At 44.1% G+C, this 24,666-nt stretch overlaps 4 protein-coding genes across 8 annotated transcripts in view; 2 read left to right on the top strand and 2 right to left on the bottom strand.

The window, feature by feature from the left end:
* Nucleotides 1-7,086, top strand: part of LOC133973411 (E3 ubiquitin-protein ligase TRIM9) — a 35,362-nt gene extending 28,276 nt beyond the window's left edge. For both annotated transcript variants that reach the window (XM_062411259.1, XM_062411257.1), the window contains 6 exons: nucleotides 828-991; nucleotides 1,453-1,591; nucleotides 2,353-2,477; nucleotides 2,572-2,750; nucleotides 3,903-4,065; nucleotides 4,399-7,086. In XM_062411259.1, coding sequence (XP_062267243.1) covers nucleotides 828-991; nucleotides 1,453-1,591; nucleotides 2,353-2,477; nucleotides 2,572-2,750; nucleotides 3,903-4,065; nucleotides 4,399-4,446 — 818 coding nt within the window. In that variant the 3' untranslated portion in view covers nucleotides 4,447-7,086. The remainder of the gene's footprint in view (nucleotides 1-827; nucleotides 992-1,452; nucleotides 1,592-2,352; nucleotides 2,478-2,571; nucleotides 2,751-3,902; nucleotides 4,066-4,398) is intronic.
* Nucleotides 7,087-8,026: 940 nt separating this feature from the next.
* On the bottom strand, nucleotides 8,027-10,353 carry c18h1orf131 (chromosome 18 C1orf131 homolog). 4 transcript variants are annotated; one of them, XM_062411262.1, is made up of 8 exons: nucleotides 10,138-10,353; nucleotides 9,646-9,828; nucleotides 9,409-9,509; nucleotides 9,173-9,232; nucleotides 8,960-9,055; nucleotides 8,783-8,869; nucleotides 8,598-8,635; nucleotides 8,027-8,475 (listed from the first exon to the last, which is right to left on the bottom strand). In XM_062411262.1, the coding sequence occupies exons 1-8, from the start codon at nucleotides 10,214-10,216 to the stop codon at nucleotides 8,346-8,348; spliced, it is 774 nt and encodes a 257-aa protein (XP_062267246.1). In that variant the 5' UTR covers nucleotides 10,217-10,353; the 3' UTR covers nucleotides 8,027-8,345. The 4 variants fall into 4 exon arrangements, with proteins under 4 accessions (XP_062267246.1, XP_062267248.1, XP_062267245.1 ...); XM_062411264.1 differs by having other exon boundaries at nucleotides 9,173-9,223; XM_062411261.1 differs by having other exon boundaries at nucleotides 9,409-9,513; nucleotides 9,647-9,828.
* A 14-nt stretch (nucleotides 10,354-10,367) lies between these two features.
* On the top strand, nucleotides 10,368-17,050 carry gnpat (glyceronephosphate O-acyltransferase). The gene is made up of 17 exons (XM_062411260.1): nucleotides 10,368-10,505; nucleotides 10,873-11,064; nucleotides 11,499-11,675; nucleotides 11,795-11,924; nucleotides 12,006-12,133; nucleotides 12,372-12,447; nucleotides 12,689-12,840; nucleotides 12,932-13,062; nucleotides 13,154-13,386; nucleotides 13,565-13,663; nucleotides 13,776-13,949; nucleotides 14,058-14,137; nucleotides 14,220-14,360; nucleotides 14,727-14,826; nucleotides 14,937-15,030; nucleotides 15,212-15,273; nucleotides 15,387-17,050. The coding sequence occupies exons 1-17, from the start codon at nucleotides 10,482-10,484 to the stop codon at nucleotides 15,428-15,430; spliced, it is 2,037 nt and encodes a 678-aa protein (XP_062267244.1). The 5' UTR covers nucleotides 10,368-10,481; the 3' UTR covers nucleotides 15,431-17,050.
* Nucleotides 17,051-21,792: 4,742 nt separating this feature from the next.
* Nucleotides 21,793-24,287, bottom strand: LOC133973578 (tripartite motif-containing protein 16-like). Its single transcript, XM_062411521.1, has one exon. It carries the CDS (start codon nucleotides 24,159-24,161, stop codon nucleotides 22,473-22,475), a length of 1,689 nt encoding a protein of 562 aa, XP_062267505.1. The 5' UTR covers nucleotides 24,162-24,287; the 3' UTR covers nucleotides 21,793-22,472.
* Nucleotides 24,288-24,666: the final 379 nt, after the last annotated feature.

Genomic DNA, 24,666 nt, shown 5'->3' with positions numbered 1-24,666 from the left:
TAAGATATTAATATTGATCGACATGTGGACTGCAAAGATCCTACGACACTGTTCTTGTCCTGACTGCTGCCTCACCCCTGTGTCCTCACTGCCGTTGTGTGGTTTTGATCTTGTTGTGTGTGTGTCTTCAGAGATTCAACAAGTGTCTATAAAGTCGTGATGTGAAGCTGACAACACAAAATGTTTGTCACTGGTTTTTATTTGTGTTATGTTTGTTTCAGCTCCTTTTGGAATTCAGTTTTGTCTCGTTTGCTTGGGAGCTCAGACAGATTTATTGCTTTTAATCTAAAAGTCTGTCACACACCGCTGGTTCCTTCCTGTCTTCACTTCCCCACCAGACGAGAAACCGTCCTGAATTATTAAATCATCGTAAACAGATCCAGCAGCTTGTCCCTCGGTGTGGAGTTTACCTCAGGACAGACTGAATCCCTCATAGTTCAGAGATGACGAGAACATACCGTGCACAAACCAGAAGCCAAGCTGTATCCAAACCATTCCTGCTGGAAGCTTTGGTTTTCACACCTTCAACCAGCAGCACCAGTGGCCCAGTTAGAGCCTCCACTGGTTCCCAGCTGCTGCCCTGTAGATGAACCTGCAGCTCTCTCCCCTTTAAGCCTCATTAGATCCACAGTAAAGCTCCTGTTTCTGTTTAAAACACAACCGGCCACACCACATCCCCCTGTTTCCTCTTCCTCCTCATCCTTCCATCCCTCTGTTTCCTCCTCCTCCTCATCCCTCCATCTTCCACAACCCCCCCTCTCCCCCTACCAATGATCTCAATCTCCACGTCTCATCCATCCATTCGTCTCTCCTCCTCTCCTCCACAGCTGAGTCTGGGACTTCTGTGCCGGTGGCTCCGCTCCTGCAGCTGGAGAAGTGCTGCACCAGGAACAACAGCGCCACGCTGGCCTGGAGAGTGACAGCGCCCCCTGGGAGCCCCATCGAGGGCTACATCCTGGAGCTGGACGACGGCAACGGAGGACAGTACAGGGTCGGTACAAAAACACACACACGTTCTGAATACAAACTTATATGAAGAATAGTTGGTCCATTCAGCTTTTCTGTAGCTTTGGAATTTTATTATAGAACCTGAACGAAATGGATTTAAGAGGTTTTATCTAATTAAAGCTTGATAAATAATCCATATGCTTCTCAACTCGCATGATGCCCAGATGGCGTGTTTGTTTGTTTGAATGAGGGTGTGTGTGTGTGTGTGTGTGTGTGTGTGTGTGTGTGTGTGTGTGTGTGTGTGTGTGTGTGAGTGTGAGTGTGTGCGTGTAGTTAAACATATGTGTTGTGAAGCATTTTAAGTGTGCAAGTGCTTGACCTACATTTGTAATTACTGTCACTCGTGTGTGTATAGCTCGTGACTTTAAGCGGCGAACAAACGTATAGGACCCTGCACTTAACCTGCATGTGTAATGATGCTGTGTTTGTGTGTGTCTGTCCCAGGAGGTTTATGTGGGGAAGGAGACAGTGTGCACGGTGGACGGCCTCCATTTCAACAGCTCCTACAACGCCAGGGTGAAGGCCTACAATGCAGTCGGTGTGGGGCCGTACAGCAAGACCGTGGTGCTGAGGACCTCTGATGGTAAGTACTTCCTTTGTTTGTGTGTGTGTGTGTGTGTGTGTGTGTGTGTGTGTGTGTGCTTGGGGTTTGCCAAATTGGCGCAGAGTGGCTCCAACACAAACACAGTGTCTCTGTCTGTGTGTTTGTCGTGTTCCTCTGGTGCTTGCGATGGTCTTTGCAGAACAGGTTTCATCATATTATTCCTTTTGTTCTTAGAAACAATGACAAGCTCCTCAGGAGAGGAGGAACACTGTGCTTCATATTCAGGGGGGGAGGCGAGGAAGAGAGATGAGGAGAAGATGAAAGGGAAACGAAAGGGACAGGTGGAGAAGAGCAAGGAAAGGAGAGGAGGGAAAGGGAAGGGATGGAGAAGAGGAAAGCTGAGAAACAGATGTGAGAAATAAAGGAGGCAGAGCAGGGGAAGAAAAGGAAAGGAAGGAGAGAATAGGTTTTGGGGAAGAGGAAGAAGTCAACAACAAAATCACCAACACACACTCACACAAACACAACAATGGGCATCACAGTCTGTTTTCGGACTGATAACCGCTCATCCCTCCGCCCTCTGTTTGTTTTTTCTGTCTGCTCTCCTCCTGCCTCCTCTCCTTCTTTCCTTTCCTCCTCTGTCCTCCCTCGTTCTCTCAAAACTCACAAAGAGCAACAAAGGCTGGAAAACAAACTCGTCCGTATAACCTTTTTAGAAAATGCTCTTGTGTCTTATTTTGTCCCAAAACATGAAAATAAGAAACCTGCTGTCTCAAGACTGTTGTTTTGTGTTATTGCAGTGGCCTGGTTCACCTTTGACCCGTCCTCGGCTCACCGGGACATAGTTCTGACCAACGAGAACCTGACCGTCTCCTGTAACAGCTACGATGACCGCGTGGTGCTGGGGACCGCCGCGTTCTCCAAGGTAAACGTCCAAGCACACACAACGGTTCCATGAGTAATAGAACCTGATTTATGATTTATTAATCACATTTATTCTGTTTCTCCTTGAATTCCAGGGAATCCACTACTGGGAGATCTGCGTTGACCGCTACGACAACCACCCGGACCCGGCGTTTGGCGTGGCGAGGATCAACACCATGAAAGACATGATGCTGGGGAAGGACGACAAGGCGTGGGCCATGTACGTGGACAACAACCGCTCCTGGTTCATGCACAACAACTCCCACACCAACAGGTAAGTGTCAACTGGGCCAAATCCCAAATGCTCATGGAAAATCTATCTCCTCAAAATGTCTGACGTTCTTCATCGAGGTGCTGGAGTTTTCCCTGAGATCTCAAGTTGTTAAAGTTAAAATGTCAGGATTTATTTACGGGTTAATCCAACATCTCTACCAAGTCGGGTGGAAATCAGTTCAGCATCTTCAATCAATAAAAACAAGTTAAAAACTAAATCATAAAACCGAATCTCCTCTGAACCGTTGCGTTATTCAAAAGTGATAAAAAGATTAAAAGAAGTTTGCAGCTGAATGAAACCGAAATCGAATTCTCATTCTTATAATTTAAAAGTTGGGTTTACCGATGTGTTTTCACTTTAACCAACAAAATTAGTCTGTTGGTTCCAACTTGTAAACTTAACCCCCCTTAGAAAACTGTTCATCTTTTGAACTCAACCACAAAACTGCACTTGTGTGTCAATAAAAACAGCAGGGGACTTTGTGAGGTGCCCCCCCCCCCCCCCTTCCGTCCTCAGCATCAAACCTCACACATCTAAGAGGCACGTGCAAGCTCTAACACAACGTGCACACCCTCCCTCACACACACACAGCATAATGAAGCATGCGCTCGGTGACAGGGGGCCCCTTGAATCTCGTACAATACCAACTAACAAACCCACCGGGGAGCAGCAGCAGTGGAAGAAGAAGACTGCCGGCTGCTGGAGACATCAAACCGTCTCCCCGTGTCACAGGGACGCCTCTAAGCTCTCATTAAACATTCAGTTACAAGGAAATGTCTTTTTTCTTTATGAGACAAAAGTCGACTCCACACGAGAGAAATGAGAACTTTTGTTTCTTTCCTTTCTCTACCTCGGTCCACGTAGAGCCGCTCGTCCAGTCGTTCATCATCTCCTGTGTCACACGGTGGTGAACTCAGGTCGATTCCTACCCCTCTCTCTCTCTCTCTCTCTCTCTCTCTCTCTCCCGAGGCTAGCTTTCTAAGCAAAAACACATCTCACACACACACACACACACAGATCCAGGACATGTTGTCCAGCTTCCAAGGGACTAATGCATGAATAGTGATGGAACTTGTGTACAGTATAAGTTTGCCTTTATATTCACACAGTCTGTGTTTGTGTGTCTGTGTTTTTGTGTGTGTCTGTGTGTAGGGCGGAGGGCGGCATCGCTAAGGGCTCGACCGTGGGCGTCCTGCTGGATCTGAACAACCACACTCTGACCTTCTTCGTGAACAAGGTTCAGCACGGCCCGACCGCCTTCGCCAACCTGGAGGGCGTCTTCGTGCCGGCGGTCAGCATCAACAGGAACGTGCAGGTCAGTGTGCAGCTGCATCGGGGGTTTGATCCCCCCCTGAAACCTACCTCCCCCATGTTAGTGGATGGGACACACGCCAAACTAAAAAGTCACTTTATCGCTCGACACCGCGGCTTTATTCTGAAAAGATGGCCGCTCCTGTTAACCTCATTGTTTTTGTACGACTGGAGAAGGTAGAGGCGTGTGGTCCATGTTGTGTGTCTCAGAAAGTGTGTAGTCTCTAGATTGAACTACATTAAGTCCCTTTAACCCTCCTGTGTGTCTGTTTCCACGCCGCGTCCTCGGCCCCACCCAGCGATGCAGGGCTCTCATTGGCTGGTTTGTCTGTTTCAGGTGACCTTGCTGACGGGCCTGGACATTCCAAAGACTATCAAACAGTAGGAGCCCCCCCCGCCCCCGTGTCTCTGCGTGTGCTCTGGATACAAACACACAAAGTCGTACGCAGCCTAGGTTCGATCCCCACGTGGACGTTTTCCAGTAACATCAGCTGGGACTTCAACTCCTCTCCCATCAAGGTGTCCTTTGTCTCGGATGCACTTCAGCGTCCGGTCATTTGGGACAAAGGGACAAATCTCTTGGTTATAAAGACAGTGATTGACACTTGTGGACGGACGGATTTACTGTGGATCGTCCCACTCTTTTCATGTCCCGTGGTTTTCCCCTGTGACCTCCAGGACTCACCTGTGTTCATATTCTAGCTGCTATGTTTCCAGTGATCTCCACCTGAAGGAGCCTGAAGCTTCTCCTGGAGGCCGGAGACCAAACACATCGACTCTCTCGTCTACACTGTGCAGTCAAATCGTTTTCTACTGAAAAAAACACTAAAAGAAAAACACAACGCACCAAATCACCGATAAAACGTGGAACCATAATTTTCCAGGAGATTCCAGAGCGACTCTCAGGAGATGATGAACGAGGGAGCAGTGATGGAGCGGTGATTCTCTCTCAGGTGTGTTTACAGCCTGCGAGTTCAAACAGGGCCACCTCCCTGAGTTACAGTTGCATTGTGGGTCGTTCACGCTCATTTTTTCAGCTCCTGTGTTCTGCTTCTCGTAATTGGTTGGAGTTTAATAGAGAGGTGATTTGTTACCTGTGGGCAGGAACACGACAGACATTAAGAACTCAGTGAGGTGAAGCTGGGAAGATTCATTTCATTTCCTCAGTAGCTGTATAACAGATCAATAGAGCCTGGGAGGGGCCATTAGGAAACATCAAAATCTTTTATCTTAAATTCATTTTGGTTTTAATTGGTTGCATCAGAGTTTCTTGTGGACTGATTTACCAGCTGCACTAAATATTCATCTGCATCAAGTGGTGGAATTAAAAAACGAATAATCTTGAGAAAGTGAAAGTGGCCAAATAGAATTTAATATTCAGAGAATTCATACAATTTGCTTTCTTGCTGATAGTTACAGAAGATGAATACCTTTCTTTTGGTTTTGCTAGGATTAAACTAACAAGGTTTTCTGTGACATTTTAATTTGAGATCTTTAGTTGTGCTGCTTCGAAAATCAATTATTATTATAATTATAATTATTATTATTGACCTGAAGATTCCCTTCAGCTCTTCCCTGACTCGTCACACTCAGAACCTGATTATATGTTGTTTTTCACTTTGACACTTAAAAGTCAGAAGCTGCTGAAATGAGATGGAAATAAGCTCAACACTGTTTTATTCCTTTTTCAGTCGTTCAAGGCCAACACAAAAAAGTTGCAGATCAGAAAGTGTAGAAAGAGAAAAACGTGGTTGTCTCATTGTGATTTAATTCTGTGCTCATCTGTGAGTCTCTCTGTCGAGCTTCAGACTCATTTCACATCTGTGGACGTGAAGCTGAGAACGTGAGGAGCTTTGAAATCCAACCAAACCACTGTGACTAATGCTATTACATCACTTTGACATGGGTACCCCTGGATGTGATCATTTATCCGGATGCAGCAGAGGAAAGGTTCATTTTTAAATTAAAACAATTATTTAACCCTGAATTTTATGACGATATTTAAATATTTATATAATGTGTGTGTGTGTGTGTGTGAGAATCCTCCAACTGTAAATACTGAGTTATGACAACGACGTGTAATATGAAGCATGGATTAAGCATCGAACAAGTTTACAAGAATATCTGAAGCTGTACTGTAAATACTGAACATTATTATTGTCTTTGCAACGAGTGACGTTCAAGCCAACTGCTGCGACAGCGCGCCCCCTGCTGTTCAAACCACGCCAACAACAGTGTTCATGTGTTTCTCTCATCTTTCATTATCTTGTTCCATTTTACTCAACTAGGATTTATTTTAACTTTCGAGTTAATCAGAATATCTGCTCCATTTTGTACCGTAACCTTCAAACATGCAATCAGGGACATTACATAGCATTTGCCTTGTAACAGTTGATGTCGTAAACTATTGTTATTTATCTTTTAAGACCTTTTTAATCTTTAGAATTCCAATAAACCATGTGACTGAAGAGAGAAACAGTGCAACAGTAGACTACAAAAGGTTTTTCTCAAAGGAACCGATGATGTCTATTTTCAATACAACACCTATTTTAAAGTAATTTATTGATTAGTAAACTTCTGGAGTAGCAAACTGGGAATATCTGTACATTCTGTGCTTTTTCTAACCATTTGAGGGTTCTTCTATTTAAAAATAATGACTGAGCCTCTAATTTAGTTATGTAGAATGTTACATCTGTGACATTTACATCATTTTAAATACGCAGCTAGTGTTTTTGCACCAGATGCTGCAGTAAAATGAATGGGAAATATAATCAAGTGTCCGTAATCAATGCCCTAAGTATGACGCTGATTGACTTTGTGTAAATTTAACAGAAACTGATGCAACATCACAAAAAACCAGTCCATATATTAACCATATTTCCTATTCCCAGTAGATCCAATGCCTGCTTAGGTTTTCATCGAGGATTTGAAACAGTTTCCTCCCGACACAGAAATCACATCCAACTTTCTGCCAAAGGGGATTTTATTTCTTCCTGACATGTGACAGACTGCCAGTTACCACCTAAGGGCTGCATTTGCATCATGTGAGGCTTCCTGGTTGTTCTGCTCCACAACAGCCAGTGCCCCCCCCTCCATCAGAGGAGAAACCCGCCCTGAGGTTCACTTCCCTGTGACCAGGAATAGATGCTAGAGCCCACGAGCAAAGTGTGACATCAATCATGAAATCTGGGTGATCTCTCTCTCTCTCCTTAGACTGGTGAAAATCAAACTTTATACTGAGCCATAATGCTGCAGCTTCAGGAAGTCAGAGTTTCTGAAATTTATATTAAACAGACGAAGACCACATATTTAAAATGATTCACAATTTAACGGCATGTCCCTTTACCCCCCCCCCCCCCCCCCCCCCATGAATGTGACATATTTGACCTCTACATGTGGTGCTGGGACAATACAGCATGTCACCATTGTTTATTTACCTTGAACACGTCAGAAGAAAAAATATATCTACGCTTGAGTATGTAAATATACTGAATTACATATTTATTTTTACTGTTTGTATGATGCTGGCTGCAAAAAACCTCCTGGAAAATCAAGCGTGCTGCAGATAAACTTCAGATTTCCTCACACTCCTTTCCGGTGAAATGTCCACATGCAAAAAGCTGCTTTTAGAGAATCGGTGTGAGAAGTTGTGACCTCACCCAGACGCACACGGTCAGATCGCAGGTTCCGTTTGTCGCCATAAGTCTTTATTGTGTCTTATTGAAGACTTCAATGTTTACATCTAGAATAACGGAGATTCTGCTGCACCGGCAGGAGCCTTCCTCTTTCTCATGGGCAAAGGGTTTATGTGCGTCTTACTTCATGGACTCAACATGTGTGTACATTTCTAATTTGACTATTTCCCTCCATAGTGTCCCTCTCCTCCTGCCAATATAAATGTTTTGTAAGACTGACATGGTTTGTATATGAGAAATGCATCGTTTAAAAAAACAGCAAGACGCAAATGTCTTTCTTTTTCTTTTTGTGGTCATTTATAAAAACAAAAAATAAATAAATTGTGATGGAATATGATTCAACAGAGTCTCCGGTCTCGTGCATTATCGTGCTGCCCCACCCAGGAACGCTCAGGCTCCGTTTCAGGGGCAATCTGTAGATTGGATTTCTGACTCAGTGGTCGGTCGCCAGTCGGGCCGTCGCCATGTTTCCACCGCAGACCAGCGACACGTCAGGGAATCAACCTCACGGGTCACATCAGGAGCAGCCCTCGTCCATTTCCTCTTCATCCTTGTGCTTCAGTTTCTCAGCAGAAGCACAAGAACAAACCTATTTGCTTCTCTTGTTGCCTTTAATTGTCTGGATCTCCTTGGAGCTCAGGACCAGCAGCCCGTCCTTAAAGCGCCCCACCTGACCCGAGGGGCCGGCGCCCGAGCCGGACGACGCCTTCTTCCTGTCCCTGGGGACGAGAGAGCAGCGACACACAAGGTTCAGATTCTGAAGTATCCCTGTTCAAACCAACTTGGACAATGACAGTTATGTTATTTTATTATAAAGAACAGATTCACTTCATTCACTCACCTCTGATTATTTATCTTCTTCTTTTTCTTCAAGTCAGACTACAAGACAGAGACACACGGTCAGAATTTAAATGATCATAATAATAATCACTACAGTTTTGACTTGAACCTGGTGTTTCTGTTATTTGGTCCAGACCCTTAATAACAGTGACGCCTCTGTTTGATTCACACACTTTCACGTCTTACCGGCTGAACGTCCTCTTTGGCTTTCTGCTTCTTCTCTTGAATCTGTCGCTGCATCAGCTTGTAGTTGACGTAGTCTTTCTTAGGAGGCTGAATGAGACACAGTAAATCAAACTGTCACTCAGACAGTTCTGATACTGAGGACAGAACTCCAGGGTAAGAGTAATGAAGGGTCCTTACTCGGGCTCCGAGCATGATGGCTCTGTCCTTCTCAAAGACACGCTGCTGCTCCTTCTTATATCCGGTGATTCCGAAGCGGTGGACCTCCAGCCGAGCCTGATGTGCACAGTCACAAAAACTGTTTATTAATAAACATGTTAACTTAAATTAGCTCCTGCTCGTTCTTGAAATAGATTTCACACTTAACATTTAACCTAAAGAGTCAAATTGTACCTTTTCTAAACTGATTTCTTCCATCGGGTCGCTTTGAGTCTTCTCCGGGATCTGAGGAGCCTTGAAGTGAGAACAGCAGCGAAGACGAGAGGAGAGGGAACGTGGAATGAGTGAGTGATGACAAGAAGCTTTTAAAAACATCAACTGGAAAACTAAAGTTCTAATTCTATGTTTTTTAGCCTCATCTGTACATTTATAATGAAGAACCTGGAGAAAAGCTAAAGTCTCTGACTCACGGGTGTTTTGTTAGAAGCTGGCGTCTGATTGGTCTTCAGTTTCTTTCTGTAATCTTGATAAGTCACGACCTCGACCGGACTCACCTGCCGGACGGCTGCACCTGCGTGAGACGATTAAACAATTAGAAACACAACAGGGAAATGGAGGAATGAGATATTAATTCATCTGAGAACTCGTGGGATGATCCTTGAAATCAAAAGAGGAGAATATTAAAATAAATTTCCGCAGCTTCTCACCTGTCTGCGGTTGTTGTTGCTGCTGTTGTTGTTCAGCGACAGTATTTGTTGCTTGCTCATCTTTAGTGTCAACGCAAACATCCTTCACTGCAGTGAGCTGATCTTCCTCCTCCTCCTCCTCTTCCTCAGGCCGGTTTCGTTTCTTCTTCTTCTTGAGCTTCTTTTTTGATGCAGGTCCATCATCTGCAAGCAGCGGTGTCAGATGTCAGTATTGATCTCTGCATTTAGACATAATTGAATACACAAATCTAAGAAATCAACACATGTTATTATAGTTATTGCACATGTGTACTTATAGTTATTGCACATGTGTAAGTAGAGTTATTGCACCAGTTGTTTCACATTGAGGGAAATAGAACCAGCTAATATTTGTTACGTGCTAACTTGAGGTAAAGCTAAATCCAGCTGTTTTAATTAAGCTAACACATGATTCATAGTTCATCAGCTCCGTTAGCTCCCGTTAGCCACGTCGCTAACTCGCGTCCCACTCACCAAACTCATAGAATTTGTCCAACAACTGTTCGAGAAACAATTGATCTTCGTCCTTTTCCCCGTTTGACTTGGAGTTCATTTTAAACCACGTGTAAAATCCCCGGTTTCACGACGACACGACGACAGGAGCCGATCACACGTTCACAGTTAAACGTGACAACAAACCGGGGCAGGCACATGGGGCTCCACTTCCGGGTTGGACCTCCCCGCCCACCGTACGTGCGGAAATGCTACGGAGCACGCCTGAAGTGTTTTGTTTTAAAGAAGTCGGAACTGTTCACACGTTCGAGTCCGGACCACTTCACCGGACACGACGTCAATGTGCTGATAAAGTGGGATAAAACATGGCGTCCACATCTGGTTATTCGGTATGTTTGCCTTTGCTGCAGGTGGCTAAGCTAACTCCAAGCTAACTGGGGCTGTGGCTGGTTCCACACTTTGCATTTGACATTTCCTTCAAACAGCTGATTGACAGGTGGACACGGGTGTAACAACACGTTGACAAACTCAGAGGTCACGTGTTAATATATCTGTGATTCAATGATTCATCAGAAACACGTTATTTGATCAGATGTAAAGTGTAAAACTAAAGTGAAGGACATGTAAACACCTCCAGTTACTGTTTGATCTGCTTTGCATGGTTATTCTCTGCAGGTACTAGTGTATTAAAGTGGGTTGTGGTTGTTGTGAGTTCATGCATGTGTCTGACTCTGTGTTGTGTGTCCTCCTCTGCAGCTCAGAGACCCCATGCTGAAGAAGAGGGACGAGTTCGAGGACCTTCTGGAGGAGAGGAGGACCTCCAGTGACCTGAGATACGCTTTCAGGTGCTATAGCCCAGTTCTGTACAAAGCTCTCTCTCCCTGCACGGCCTCCTCGCTGAAGAACATGGTGCTGCGGTCCGACCAGCTGCGCTTTGTCATGAGCCAGGTAACACACAGGGGGGGGGGGCACAGGGTTTGTGTTTCTGGTTGTGACCCGACTGACACTTGGTTGTGATTTTACACCGTAAACATGGCAGGTTATCTCAGAATCAGCTTTATTAAGTTCACATACTTGGAATTTGACTCCGGTGTTCAGGCCGCTCATTGGACTTAAACAAACAGACACACAATTAAAAAACTGCTGCAAAGAAAACACAACCTCCTTGGTGGAGATAAATATACATTAATTTCAAAAAAGCTTTCAGAATATTGCCAATACACACTAGACAATCTTTAAAGTTTTCCTCTCTAGGTTTCATAGTGTTATATTATGAACGAGCCGGTTGGAGAAATAGGCCTCCGACAAATGTATAGTCAAAAAGCTTTAAACCTATATTATTCCATTATTACAGTGTTATATTTATATTTTGTTTTGTAAAGGTTTGCCAGGAGACGGGCCGAGCTGCTGTTGACATCCAGGAGGAGGCGTCGGCCATCTTGGAGGAGATGGCTCACAACCTGCAGCTCAGCACCGTTCGCTTCTTCGCCTTCACACTCTGCAAAGTCTTCAAAACCCTGTTCAGGAGCATCTGTGTCAACGAGGAGGGGATCCAGAGGGTGAGCGCGCACACACACACACACACACAACCGAGATACACAACGACCACGTGTCAGAGAGACGTCACACACATTGCTAAGGTTGACTGACGCACAACCTGTGTGTGAATTGTCTTCAGCTCCAACAGGCCATTCAGGAGCACCCGGTCGTCCTGCTGCCCAGCCACCGGAGCTACATGGACTTCCTGCTGATGTCATACATCATGTACACCTATGACGTGGCTCTACCTGTCATTGCTGCTGGAATGGGTAAACACAAAGAACATGAGTTGATTCAATCCAACACCACAACTATTTGCACATGGATTAAACAGGACTTTTCCCCTGCAGATTTCATGGGAATGAAGTTTGTCGGGGAGATGCTGCGGATGTCCGGAGCCTTCTTCATCCGACGATCCTTCGGTGCTGACAAGCTGTACTGGGCCATCTTCTCAGAATATGTCAAGACGATAGTTAAGGTGAGGAAACCGTTTCTCCTGCAGGATTTTAATCTTCTTAAACAGTGGAAAACATTGTGCTGTGGTTCAGGTGGAGTGAGAACGTTTTTTTGAAGGTACTCTTCTGTGATTATTACACAGCTACACACAGTTTTTCTCACACAGTTTTGCCATTTCACCTTATCTCTGATTATGGAGAAGTTTTAATAAACGTCTTTAATTTCATTCATTATGGTCTTAACGAGGTTCTTGTCTCCAGAATGGATTCGCTCCCGTTGAGTTTTTCCTGGAAGGGACCAGAAGTCGAACGAGCAAATCTTTGACTCCAAAGTTAGGTAAGGAACAAACAAGCAACAGTGAGCTCTCATTTACTCTTTGTTTTGTTATTATATACAATTTCTTATAGGTTCTTATTAAAACATACAGTTTACATCAAGGATATGAAGATGGAGAGTTGTAAATATATTAAAGCTTGTATTCCTAAGATTGTAAAACCCTTTGAGGTAAATTTGTTGTTAGTAGAGTCAAATTCAGTTGTGTTTTTTGACTGTGATTTGAATCCTCGTCTTCCTCCAGGTCTGTTGAATATAGTGATGGATCCGTTCTTTAAGGGGGAAGTGTTTGACCTGAACTTGGTCCCTGTCAGCATCAGCTATGAGAGGATCCTAGAGGAGTCGCTCTATGCCAGAGAACTGCTGGGTGTTCCCAAACCTAAAGAGTCCACTTCAGTGAGTCCCTTACACATTTGCGTTCGTTAACAGTAAACCTGCAGACATCAGAAGTTATATTTCACACCGATTCCCTCTCTGTGCTCTGTAGGGTCTGATTAAAGCCAGGAAGGTCCTCAGTGAAGACTACGGCAGTATCCACGTGTACTTTGGTGAACCCGTGTCGGTCAGGAGTTTGTCCCAGGGCAAAATCGACCGCAGCCAGTTCAACCTCCTGCCAAGGTCCGACAGTCGGACACTAGACAACAAGATTCTGACAGACGCAGATGTAAATCCTGAATCATGCTCTTGACTGTGACCTGTCCACTTTCAGACACATCCCCAGGAGGCCCAGTGAGGAGATCTCTAACCTGGTGAACGACTCAGCCTACAGGCTGGTTCGGGCTCAGGAGGAGAATATGGTCCTGATGCCCTGGGTCCTTCTGGCCTCCCTGCTGCTCCAGAGCCACCATCAGAACCAGGTGACCCCACTGGACGAGCTGACTGAACACGCCGTGTGGCTCAGGGATCTTTCACGACAGTATGGAGCCTTCCTGCACTGGCCTGGTACAGTATGAGTCCGACCCCCCCCCCCCCCCCCCCCCCCCTTTAGACAGATTCTTTGTGTTCTCAGCGACACTGAGTCTGTTCTGATTTACAAAAGACGTTCTTCTGTGGTGTTGGATCCAGTTAAAGCTCCTGTTTCCTTTTCTTTATCTCTTCTTCATCCACTTCTCCCGTGCAGACCACGTGCCTCCGTCAGAAGTCGTCTCCTCTAGTCTCTACCTGCATCGAGGTCTGGTGAAAATCTCTGAGGGCAGAGTTCAGCTGGCGTTGGATCAAGGTTTGTGTTAACTTGTGTTTTTTATATTTTCTCTTGTTGCATATTTACAATCCTACATTGCTAACAAAAATGCAGGAACAGATAAAAACAGTTTTCCACCTCCTACCTGCAGCAGAACAATCAGATCCGAAGGAGCCTCCCAGAGCTGCTACCCCAGAAGAGGAGCTCTTGAGCCAGGCAGTCACCGTCCTCTCCTGCGCCTCCTACAGGAACCAGGCTCTGCACATCTTCCTCCGACCGGCGCTGCTCGCCTCGGCTCTCCATGCCGCCTCATCCAACAACAAGCGTAAGACTGACGCTGCTGTTCACCTGCTGACATGTGCCGGCAGCAGGTTGTTAAATGTTTAAGACACAGAACATGTTGGTGACATGTGAATCTTTGTGTGTTTTTCAGAGGAGGTTTTCAACAGCTTCAGCTTCCTCAGAAACATGTTTTCCAACGAGTTCATCCTCTGTCCTGGAGCCACAGTGCAGGTGAGGAACTCCATCTATACTCTGAATTCATCTTTATCCTCTTAATCGTGGCCGGTGCAATAAGTTGCTGTTTGTCCTGCAGGACTTCGAGGACGCCTGTTTCCTTCTGGTGAAGACTGGAGCTCTGCAGGTTTCCCAGCAGGAGGTGGTGGTGACTGAAACAGGACACAGAACACTGGCCTTCCTCACCAGTATGCTGGACCCCTTCCTGCAGGGATACCAGGTGAGGGAGACACACACAGTGGTTTTACACAGTGATACGATCCTGAAGCTCATTAGACTTGACAGGAACAAACTATTTCTTCTATTTAACAGTTTATCTGGGTTGATGACTCTCCAGTGGAGATGGAATTTAACTTGCTTGAGTCTACAGATTAAATATGAACCAAAAACCTTAAATTTAAATCCAGCAGTTTGTTTTGTGCAGCACGTATTCACATCAGAACCCTCACTAGTGAAGGTTTGTGTGTGTGTGCTGACTGCTGATGTCCTCTAGAGGGTGCTGTCAACTCAGCATTAACTGTACAGCTGTTTCTATTGGTGTGTGTGTGTGTCTGTTTGTGTGTATGTCATTGTGTGTGTGTCTCAGGTGGTGTGCAGGTTCCTGTGTGAAGAGGCCACAGAGGATCTTACAGAGAAACAGTTCGTTCCTGCCGTCCGGACGTTCATCCTCAAGCTTCTTCTCTCAGGTTTCTCACGTTTTATCGCCTCTGGTCTGTGTTTCCACCTCAGCTGTCGACTAGATAAAACAGTTGTGTGTGTGTCTGTGTGTATGTTTGTGTGTGTGTGTGTTCTCCAGGTAGACTAAGATACACTGAGGTGTTGTCCTCCGACCTCCAGAAGAACTCTCTGGCAGCTTTAATGAGACTCGGAGCCGTACAGAAAATCAAAGGGTGCGCTGGTTTTACTCATCCTTCTGTCCCCGGTCGGGTTGATGTGGAGTAATGCTGTTGAGATATTAAGAAGCTAAATGAGTGATTTAAAAAAAATAGTTTCTAACAAACAAGTATTCTTAAGCTGTGGATCCACAGAGAGCGTTTGATTCTCAAAGTGACTTCAGTGTTTCTGCTTCAGAGCGGAGCCGGGAACTCTCAAGGTCAACAAGGTCATGGTGAACTCACTGGAAGACACTCTAGGTAAGGAACCCGCTGTGTGTTGGCGCCTGAACAAACCGACAGGAACACAAAGAGTTCAGGATCCTCCCACAAGGTCTTTTAACAAAACATCTCAAATCCATCTGTTTGTCCAGGAGGGAAACTTCCGACTCAGAAAGCCGCTGTCGCTCGCCTGTAGTCCAGCGACCTCGTCAGCCAAAGGAGATTCAGAAGGTCAAAGGCCCCCCCCCCCCCTGACGCCTCGCCCCCATCCGGCTTGGAACAAACGCCATGTGGAGAAGGCACAACCGCTTTTAATCTTTAATTTCTCTCTTCTCCTCACCTCTCTTTCTCTTCCTTAGACTCATCTATTGAAATTCATTTTTATACTTTAAACCAGAGGATGAGCCAGGCCTCTGAGGGTTCTTTGCTTTCGGCTCATTCTGAATAACTAAACAGCCTTGGAGCCTCGTGAAAAGCTTCTGAATGTGTGACGGGCTCCTCTCAGGACGGTTTCCATTAATGCATTTGATTATGTATCCTCGTAATAATCAGCGTGGCTTTTCCCTCGGTGGTGTTCTCCCTCTTCTCCCTCAGCTCCTGGTTGTCTGTTAATCACCGTTTGTCTTTATTTTGAGCACTTTTATGAATAGTGGTGTGGAGCTTTTTATCCTAAATGTCTTTTGCTATTGTTTTCTCCTTTTTGCACTCATTATTTTTTGGTGTGTGTGTGAAACAAAAGGTGCTTAAAGGAATGAATACCAACATTTTAATTCAAGTTATTAGTTTTGGGGTACTTGTCATAAACTCGAGGCCTTTTGGTTGTTGCAGGCGTTTTGCCAGCAGCAGCACGTGAGAGTCTAATGTCGCATATTGTTTGCAAAATCCAGAGGAAAGAGCGTTAATTTATGCTGCAGCACTACCGGCTCCACCAAAGGAATATGTTTTTGTGTTGAATATGAATTTTCTTTATCCGTTTTCTCACGTTCTTGTTACTGAACTCGCGTACTGAGTTGTTTTTCACATTAAGTTTAGAAGTTGCTCGACGTTGAACCTTTATTTATACAGAAACTCTACAGGCCTCGTATAAGTCTGTTACGAGGGAAGGAAGATGAGACAGAATAAATGAGATCAGGAGCAGGAGCTGTGACACCGGAACTCAGAGGAACAAAGCTCATAAAAGCAGAAGAACAACACGTCAGGACTTTGTGTAGCAGGAGTTTGACAAGTTCTGGTGGGCCTGTGGGTGCTTCTTATTTTAAGTGTCTAGTTTCTTGTTAGTAACAGATCCAAATTAAAACTAGAGGAGTTTAAATATCCTTATATTAAAGCTATTTATTTGGTGGCTATAACCAGCAATGCAGAGGAGTATAAGCTCTTGGTTTGTGGAGGAAATTATCCGAACGAGCCAAATTCTCCTGTAAGGACTCGAGTGTCATTCATAAATCACCACTTCTTTTATAAAGCGCTACCTCCGGCTTCTTCGTTTGCCAAATTTGCTCGATGCTCGTTTGTTAACGTGCAAAGAGTCAAAAAGAAAAAGCAGCTCAGCATTAAAAAGAATCTTGAACAACATTAATCTGCCTGTTGACTCGTCACCCAGAGTGTGAGTCAACACTTTAACTGTGTTTGTGGTTCCAAAAAGTTTTCAAACAACTTTTATATGACGTGTTAATAATTCACTCTGTTGTGTCTTTGTGTGTGTGTGTGTGTGCTTTCATGCATGTAACCATGTTACTGTGTGTGTGTGTTGGGTGAAGCCTTTCAGTACATGCTGATGAGTTAAAGAGCAAATTAATAAAAGGTTTTGAAATACGAATTGTTTGTTGTTTTGTGTTGAGGACACTATGATCAGATTAATTCAGATTCCCTCCATCGTCCTCTTTGTCTGATGGTCGAGGCTCTTGGGAGGAAACCGGGAGAAACTGTGTTAATTGGTTTAAAACCTGAAGTGATGGTATTAAATCATCTTGTTTACACCAACAGAGACAACTGGCAAGATCGAAACTTTATATTTAACCTGCACACGTCATCAAGACTAGAAAAGTGCTAAATAAAGACCATTAACCCTCCTTTCTTCAAAGTAACTAATTCTATGGTCATTAAAGTTTTAGTCCCAGGTCGGTCTGAAGCTGCTAAGATGCTTAAATATACATTTTCAACCTCCTCACTTTAAAACCCATCCTCTAGGTGTCAGACTTGCCTCTCTGAGCTCTCAGTTCATGGTAAGTTGTTGAAACACACACACACACACACACACACACACACACACACACACACTCAGAGGCATTTTTCATCATGCTTTGTGGCTCCTCTGCTGAGTAAGAGACTGCTGCCAGCAAATCCACCACTTTCCCTCCATATTGCCCTTTCGCTCACTCTCACTCAGCCACTGACAAATAATAGGTTCATCTAAAGTTGCCACACCAAATTGCCTATACACACACACACACACACACAAGTCCATCCCTCCTTCCATCCCTCCACCCACTCGTTCTCTCCTCTCTCTCTCCATCCATACCCGTCTCCCAGTTGGGGGTGTATAATAGTGTCAGCTGCAGCTGTATCAGCACTTTATCTGCTACATCATGACGAGCTGGTTTGAAGGCAGTGGGGGGGGGGGGGTATATGCACGTACATACACACACATAGGAAGTCAGCACCTTTATAAACTGGTCTCTGACCTGTGGCAGCCGCCGGGAAGCAAAACCAGTGTCTTTAGGTGCGTTTGCTCTCTACTCTGTAAATTTGTTAATTCTTATCAAGGCATTAATGTGCATGTGCACCACGGCCGTGTGTTGTGCCCTCGGGGGCTCGTGCTGGTCTATGTGCAGGGGATTGATTGAAAGAAGGAGGGACCCTGGTGTATAGTGTGTCAGCAGCTAACCCTCGGTAATGGTGGCCCTGATGGATTCAGCGCATTTCCTCCAGCAGATCCTGTTTTATCAGGGCTTTGCAATGGAGGCTGGGACTTTTACATTTTGTAAGAGGAAAAGGAAATGTGGGGACAGTCGGGGGGTTTCCCTGAGGAGCGTCCTCCACCATGAGAAGCACATCTCGGCTCCGGAGCGTTCTTGCCTCGAACCAATCTTTTCATTCCTCCCTGACGAGCCACAGAAGAAAAGGAGCTCGCAGAGTGTTAAAAAAAGGAAAAGGACTTTCCCAAGCCTCAGGAATCCAATATGATCCACAAGGCACACAAAAATTCAGCAGCGATTTCCAGCAGGTTTGAGGCAAATTACACTCTCCTGACTGAAAAGCCTTTTTAAGAAAGTCCCTGAGGAGCGCGTTGGAAAGAGAAATGGACTCGAACCACTCAGCTTTTGTTTTTTCTTCTCCTCTGCTCGTTTCCCCACCGGTCACTGAAGTCCTCGTATCATTAATCCCCTGTGTAACCACTCCATGTCTCACGCCGAGTAATGGCCGGGCAAAATGAAAAATGTTTTCTAAGATGACTGTTATTATATGTAATGGATATTTTTGTAGGGAGAGTGCAGCGGTTATCATCTCAGTGCGTCTGCAGAGAGGGAGTTGTGAGTTTGTGAAAGGCAGGAAAGTGGTGCAGATACTCAAGTACTGCACCTAAGGACAATTTTTGAAGTACTTGTACTCCGAGTGTTTTGCTTGCGCCTACGAGTTTCAAGGGGAAATGCACATATTTTTTTTCTTTGAAAGCTGTCAGTAGTTTTTACATTAACTTCTGACTGTAAAAACATCCTAAACTTTTAAAATCCAGTGCTTAGTTCAAAGTTAAACAGATTCACTGTTTGAGATCTGAGTTTAGACAAAAGTCAGAAACACGTTGTTGAAGTTCTTTATTCAATCAATGATTTGATGATTTATCTTCTGACTCTAGATGTCAGAAGATAAATCTTGATATTTGATATTTTCTGTTTTGCTTTGGATGGAATAACAACTTGTAGTTTAAACCCCACCTGCTACTAATACTACAATCTCCTGCTCCTGTAGAGGTATTTTCTCATTTGAAATCAAGAGACACTGTCTACAAATTTACGGAATTTCATACACACAAGTTTCAAGCAGTAAACAATCTGTTCAAGGTTCTCTTTGTGTTAAAAATGTGAATGTTCATTCTTTATTCAAACCTGCTGATTCCAATATTTAGATGCTTTTGAATTATTTTTATTTTTATTTAAAACCAAGTCATATAATATCAGTAGTTTTCCACCTCACCTTGCCGAGGTAACACAACTTCTACTTTTTAACACTTTGAGTGGTTGTTAAGAGTCGGTTCATCTAAACACACACACACACACACAAACACACACACACACGCTGCTGTATCTTCATGCTGTGCTTTAAAACAGGAGGATATTTTATTCAGTGGGTTCAGAAAAAAACGTTCCCAAACTTTTAACTGCTTTGATTTTACACCTTAAAATGATTAGTCACATTAAAACACATCTGATGAAAACATCTGTGCTGCCACGTGGTCATGTGCCTCCGTGATGTGTTCAGCCTTTTGTCTGAGTGGAGCTCCGGTCACACATGAGACAGTGAGAGCAAACAATAACACACATAATCACAATATTGGTTTACAGCAATTATTGTTAATGTATTCTTCTTTCTGCTTCTATCATGCATCAAAGAGTCGCTCTGCTGAGATCAGTGATTAGTGCCGGCTGAGCACATTTGCATTTTTAACTATATTTGCATAATGCAGAAATGCATGGATCTAATAAAGTGAGTTAATGTCTGCAATTAGCCAGAATGTGATTTCCCACTGTGAGCAAAGCATTTGCTTTACATTTAACACAAGAGAGACACACACACAGTTTGCATAAATCTATACACAGGAGAATGTCTATATGCAGTACAAATAATCATACACACACACACACACACACACACACACATATATGTATACACACAATGATTACTCTCAGTCTTGCGGGATTCCACAAGCTGCCAGTTCTTGACAACAAGATAAATAATAAACCTCTGATGGATGCTGCTGTGAAGTGAAAGCTCAAGGAAGATTTAATCAAATCCAATAGAATCTAAGTGATGTGTGTGTGTGTGTGTGTGTGTGTGTGTGTGTGTGTGTGTGTGTGTATGTGTGTGTGTGTGTGTGTGTGTGTTTGCAGTGGAACTTCCTTTGTAGATCAAAGATTATTTGGATCAAGATTTGGGAACAGGAGATTTCCCTTCACAGAGAGGAGCAGGTTCAGTGAACACAACTGACAGACGTCTGTTGTCTCCTCTGTCTGTGTCTGTTATACAAAATACTACTTCAAATCATTTGACGTTCAATGGGAGACCTGTGTGTTCACTAAAGCTCTTTATACACATACACATCTTTGTAACTGTTCATTTTAAGAATTTAACAAATAGTTTGACCTTTTAGGAAACACTACACACTTACACCTTAGATTTACCTTAAAATACCTTATAGTTAGTTTTATTTATTTCATATAAAGACAGAAAAGTAAAAAGGAACATATATTTCTGTTTGTTTGTGTGCTTGCATTTCTGTGCTAAGCTAACTTGTGTAAATTATTGTAAATAATTTCCGATACTTTTCACCATCAGGCCTAACTCGTAGCCGAGAGTTAATTGATATATGAAATGGGTTTTGTTCCAATTTCAACAATATTCTCAGATATGTGAATCATCGAGGAGACGCTGCTTCTATTAAACTCTGTAAATCAGGGAAGATCTTTGCTGACACGTGGACTCATTCATAATTCTGCTTGGTTGAAAACTAAAGGCCAAGATGAGCTAAGTCAGATTTAAAAACAACCTCTGCCTGGTGTAATAACAATGAAGAAATTCAGATTTAACAGAAGGAGTGCAGTTGATAATTCATTGAGCCTGGCAGCTTCCAGGCATGGGGGGGTAAAGTGAGTAGAAACCCTCTCGTGCAGCTTGTTGAACATCCGCTCTCTGAGCAAACTGAGGCTCAGACACAGAAACCGAAGCCAGTTGAACTTCTGCCGTCCTCCGTGGGGCCCTTGAAGATGGTGCAAGGTAACACTGGATCTAATTAAAATGACAGGACGGGTAAATGGCCTCGCTCTCCTCTCAGTCCGACGGCTCCCCGGGGCCGAAGCAACTTTCATAATTAGACTGAATTGATGGTTGAGTGTGAAGCTGCGAGGACGACAGAGCAGAGCCACTTGTGAATGTATTGAACATTTGGTCCAGAAATGCACACATGACAGAGAAGTGAAGGAAAATTGACGTCGACATTAGTTCCACTGGTGACCTTTAAAAAGACACAAGTGAACTGGATATTTGTGGGATATTGGTTCATTTTGGGATATTTGCATCTGCTCAATAGCTTTCAAATCTAAGTATATGTAAGTGTGTAAAAGTAAATTGTGTCTTGGTTAAGTTCATGGAATGACTTTACAGATGTCAGCATTTTAAAACTTGTATTTGATTCATTTTCATAATAATGTCTCTTTGCAGATGTTTGGTCAGCTGTCCAGAAATTGTAGATTGAACACAATTTAAATGCAAATTTAACTGAAAATTTGAAATTTGTTTAACAGAGCACCTTTATTAGAACTTAGGGTGAGACTGAACATGAACACTGAGGTTTGTGGAGTTTCAGGAGGAAACTGCCTCAGTTCTTCTCTCACAGGAGTTTCACTTTGTCTCCATCAACTTTGAATGACGACAAAAGAACGACTGGATTTATTCTTTATTTCAACTTTCAGCGTCTTCACACATTACATTTTTCACGCTATATACATATATAAGAGATTTAAATGTATAAGAAACCCATGTGATGAGAGCTGCAGAACAAACCCTCAGAGGGACTCGATCAGGACACTCTCCAGTGGAACTGCTGGTTCAGATCAGGAAAATCCAAAAGAACAGAAACCTATGCAGCGATTTCATGGACACACAATCAGTTTGTTTCACCTCCATCTCACATGTGGAAAAGAAAAGAACAAATAATCAGCTCATTGATGAGGATCAGGATCAACACAGGTTCTAAAAAAAATTACACAACCTGATTTCTACTTTGATTTAGAAAACAACAGCAACAATAGTTCTTAACACATTCATGTCAGTGTAATTATAGATTTCTGTTTTTACAAAGTGAGAACTGAATATGTGTGATAAAGGAAGGTCAGTGTTTGATTGACAGCTGATCTCTGTGCGGAGCAGAAACGTCACCACGATGAACTTTGATCAACAAACATGGAGACAAAAGAAGTTAAAGATTTAAACACAGAATCTAAATCACTGCTTTTAATGACTCGAGTCTATTTGAGTTTACACAACTCAGCTGTGGGTCCAGCATAAACAATCCTAACTCCAGCATAGAGAGGCTGAGTGAATGTGGTCTGGACTCTGTGGAGGAGAGTCATGGTGTCAGAGACGCTGTAGAAGGACAGAACACCTGCACTGTGATCCAGGTACACTCCTACTCTGGAGGACCAAGGACCTGACACTGGAGTCTTGATGTTGTTGTAATAAAAGATATAACTGGTTCCATAACAATATAATGACCAAGATTTATCATTTAATCCAAATCCACATTCACGTGCGTTTCCTGCTCTGCTGATATTCTTGTATGTGACTGCTACACCAACTGCTCCTCCCCCCTCCACCCCCACCTCCACCTCCACCTCCCAGTAACAACGTCCAGTCAGACTCTCTCTACTCAGGACCTGAGGCCAATGAGTGAATCTTTTTCGGTGATCAGAATAAGACTGAACTTCACTCATGTTTGTTACTTTTCTGTTTCCCTCAGATAATAACAGACGTTTATTTGCTGTGTTTGGATCCAGTGTGATTTCCTGTGAATATCTTAAGAAGTCAGCTCTGGTCTCTGGATCTGGTTGTGGCAGTAAAACATCCACTTGAGACACAATCTGTAAAATCTCTGTCTCTGTCTCACTCAGAATGTCCTGTAGTCGACCTCTGACCTGGGACACAGCTGCTGTCACGTCCTCAAAGTACCTCAGAGGACGGATCCTGAAGCTGGATGAGTGTGTAGATCCACTGAGTGGTGACAGTGAGGGGTAGTTGTGTAGAAACTGGTTGTGATCCTCTGTGTCTGAGAGCTGCTTCAGTTCATGGTCTTTCCTCTTCAGCTCAGTGATCTCCTGCTCCAGTCTCTCCTGAAGCTCTCTGACTCGACTCACTTCAGTTTCCTGCTGGGATCTGATCTGCTGCTTCACATCAGAGCTTCTTTTCTCCAGCAGACGGATCATCTCAGTGAAGATCTCCTCACTGTCCTCCACTGCTTTATCAGCAGAGCCATTGATGGCCTCCTCCTCCTGTTGAAGCAGCTTCAAGTCTTTCTCTGTGTCCTGGACTCTCTGCTGGATGGTTTGTCTCCTCAGCCCGAGCTCTCTCTGCCTCTCAGTCCTTTCTGCTGCAGCTGACACTGTGTCGTGGCCTTTATGTTCCTCCACAGAGCAGAGATAACAGATACACTGCTGATCAGTGCGGCAGAACATCTTCATCACCTCGTCGTGACGAGAGCAGATGTTCTCCTGGAGCTTCTCCGAGGGCTCCACCAACTTATGCTTCTTAAATGCAGCTGACTCAAGATGAGGCTGGAGGTGTTTTTCGCAATAAGAGGCCAAACAGTTCAAACAGGACTTACAAGCTTTCAGTTTTCTCCCAGTGCAGACATCACAGGCCACATCTCCAGGTCCAGCATAGCAGTGATCAGCAGGAGCAGCTTGGAGTCCAGTCTTCTTCAGCTCCTCCACTAAATCAGCTAACATGGTGTTTTTCTCCAGTACAGGCCTCGGTGTGAAGGTCTGTCTACACTGAGGACAGCTGTAGCTTCCTCTCTCCTCCCCTTTGTCCCAGTGGGTGTTAATACAGCTCTTACAGAAGCTGTGTCCACAGCCAGTAGCCACCGGATCCTTCAGTAGATCCAGACAGATCGGACAGCAGAATCTTTCCATGTCCAGTTGATTTTCTTTCTGCGCCATTTCAGCTGCTGCCAGAGACTGAAGAACAGTTTCACTTCCTCTGAACAGAATCAGATCTCTGCTCCTCCCCCTCTCGTTCACTCCCAGCAGTGACTCAGCTCCCACAGTTCACAGCTTGTTGTTCACTGGTTCTCACACTGACACAACTATGAAGGGAGGAGACACAGACATGTCCTGACTTGGAGGAGCTTGTTGTGTTTTAGGAAGAAGTTGTCGGTGTTTCAGGATTTACTGCATTTCAAAGCGGCCTGTTCTCACTTGGTGTTAAGAGGAGATTAAGTGAGAGGCAGAGTGTTTGTTTCCTTCATTCACAGCACACAGATCTTAAAGATGACAAAACTAGAAGCATGACCACATATTACAATAATCAAACTAGAAAATTGATCCATGATCTCTGATTCGTAATCCACCGGCATATGGTCTGTGATCACATTATGGAGTCATTAGTGTAATAATTGGTGCATCTGTCTCCCCACATGTGAACTACTCTGTTGTCAGTGATGAG

Source organism: Platichthys flesus, chromosome 18 (genome assembly GCF_949316205.1).
Source record: "Platichthys flesus chromosome 18, fPlaFle2.1, whole genome shotgun sequence".
Taxonomy (NCBI): Eukaryota; Metazoa; Chordata; class Actinopteri; order Pleuronectiformes; family Pleuronectidae; genus Platichthys; species Platichthys flesus.
The sequence above is the reverse complement of the archived record's forward strand: the minus strand, read 5'-3'. Positions and strand labels throughout refer to the sequence as shown.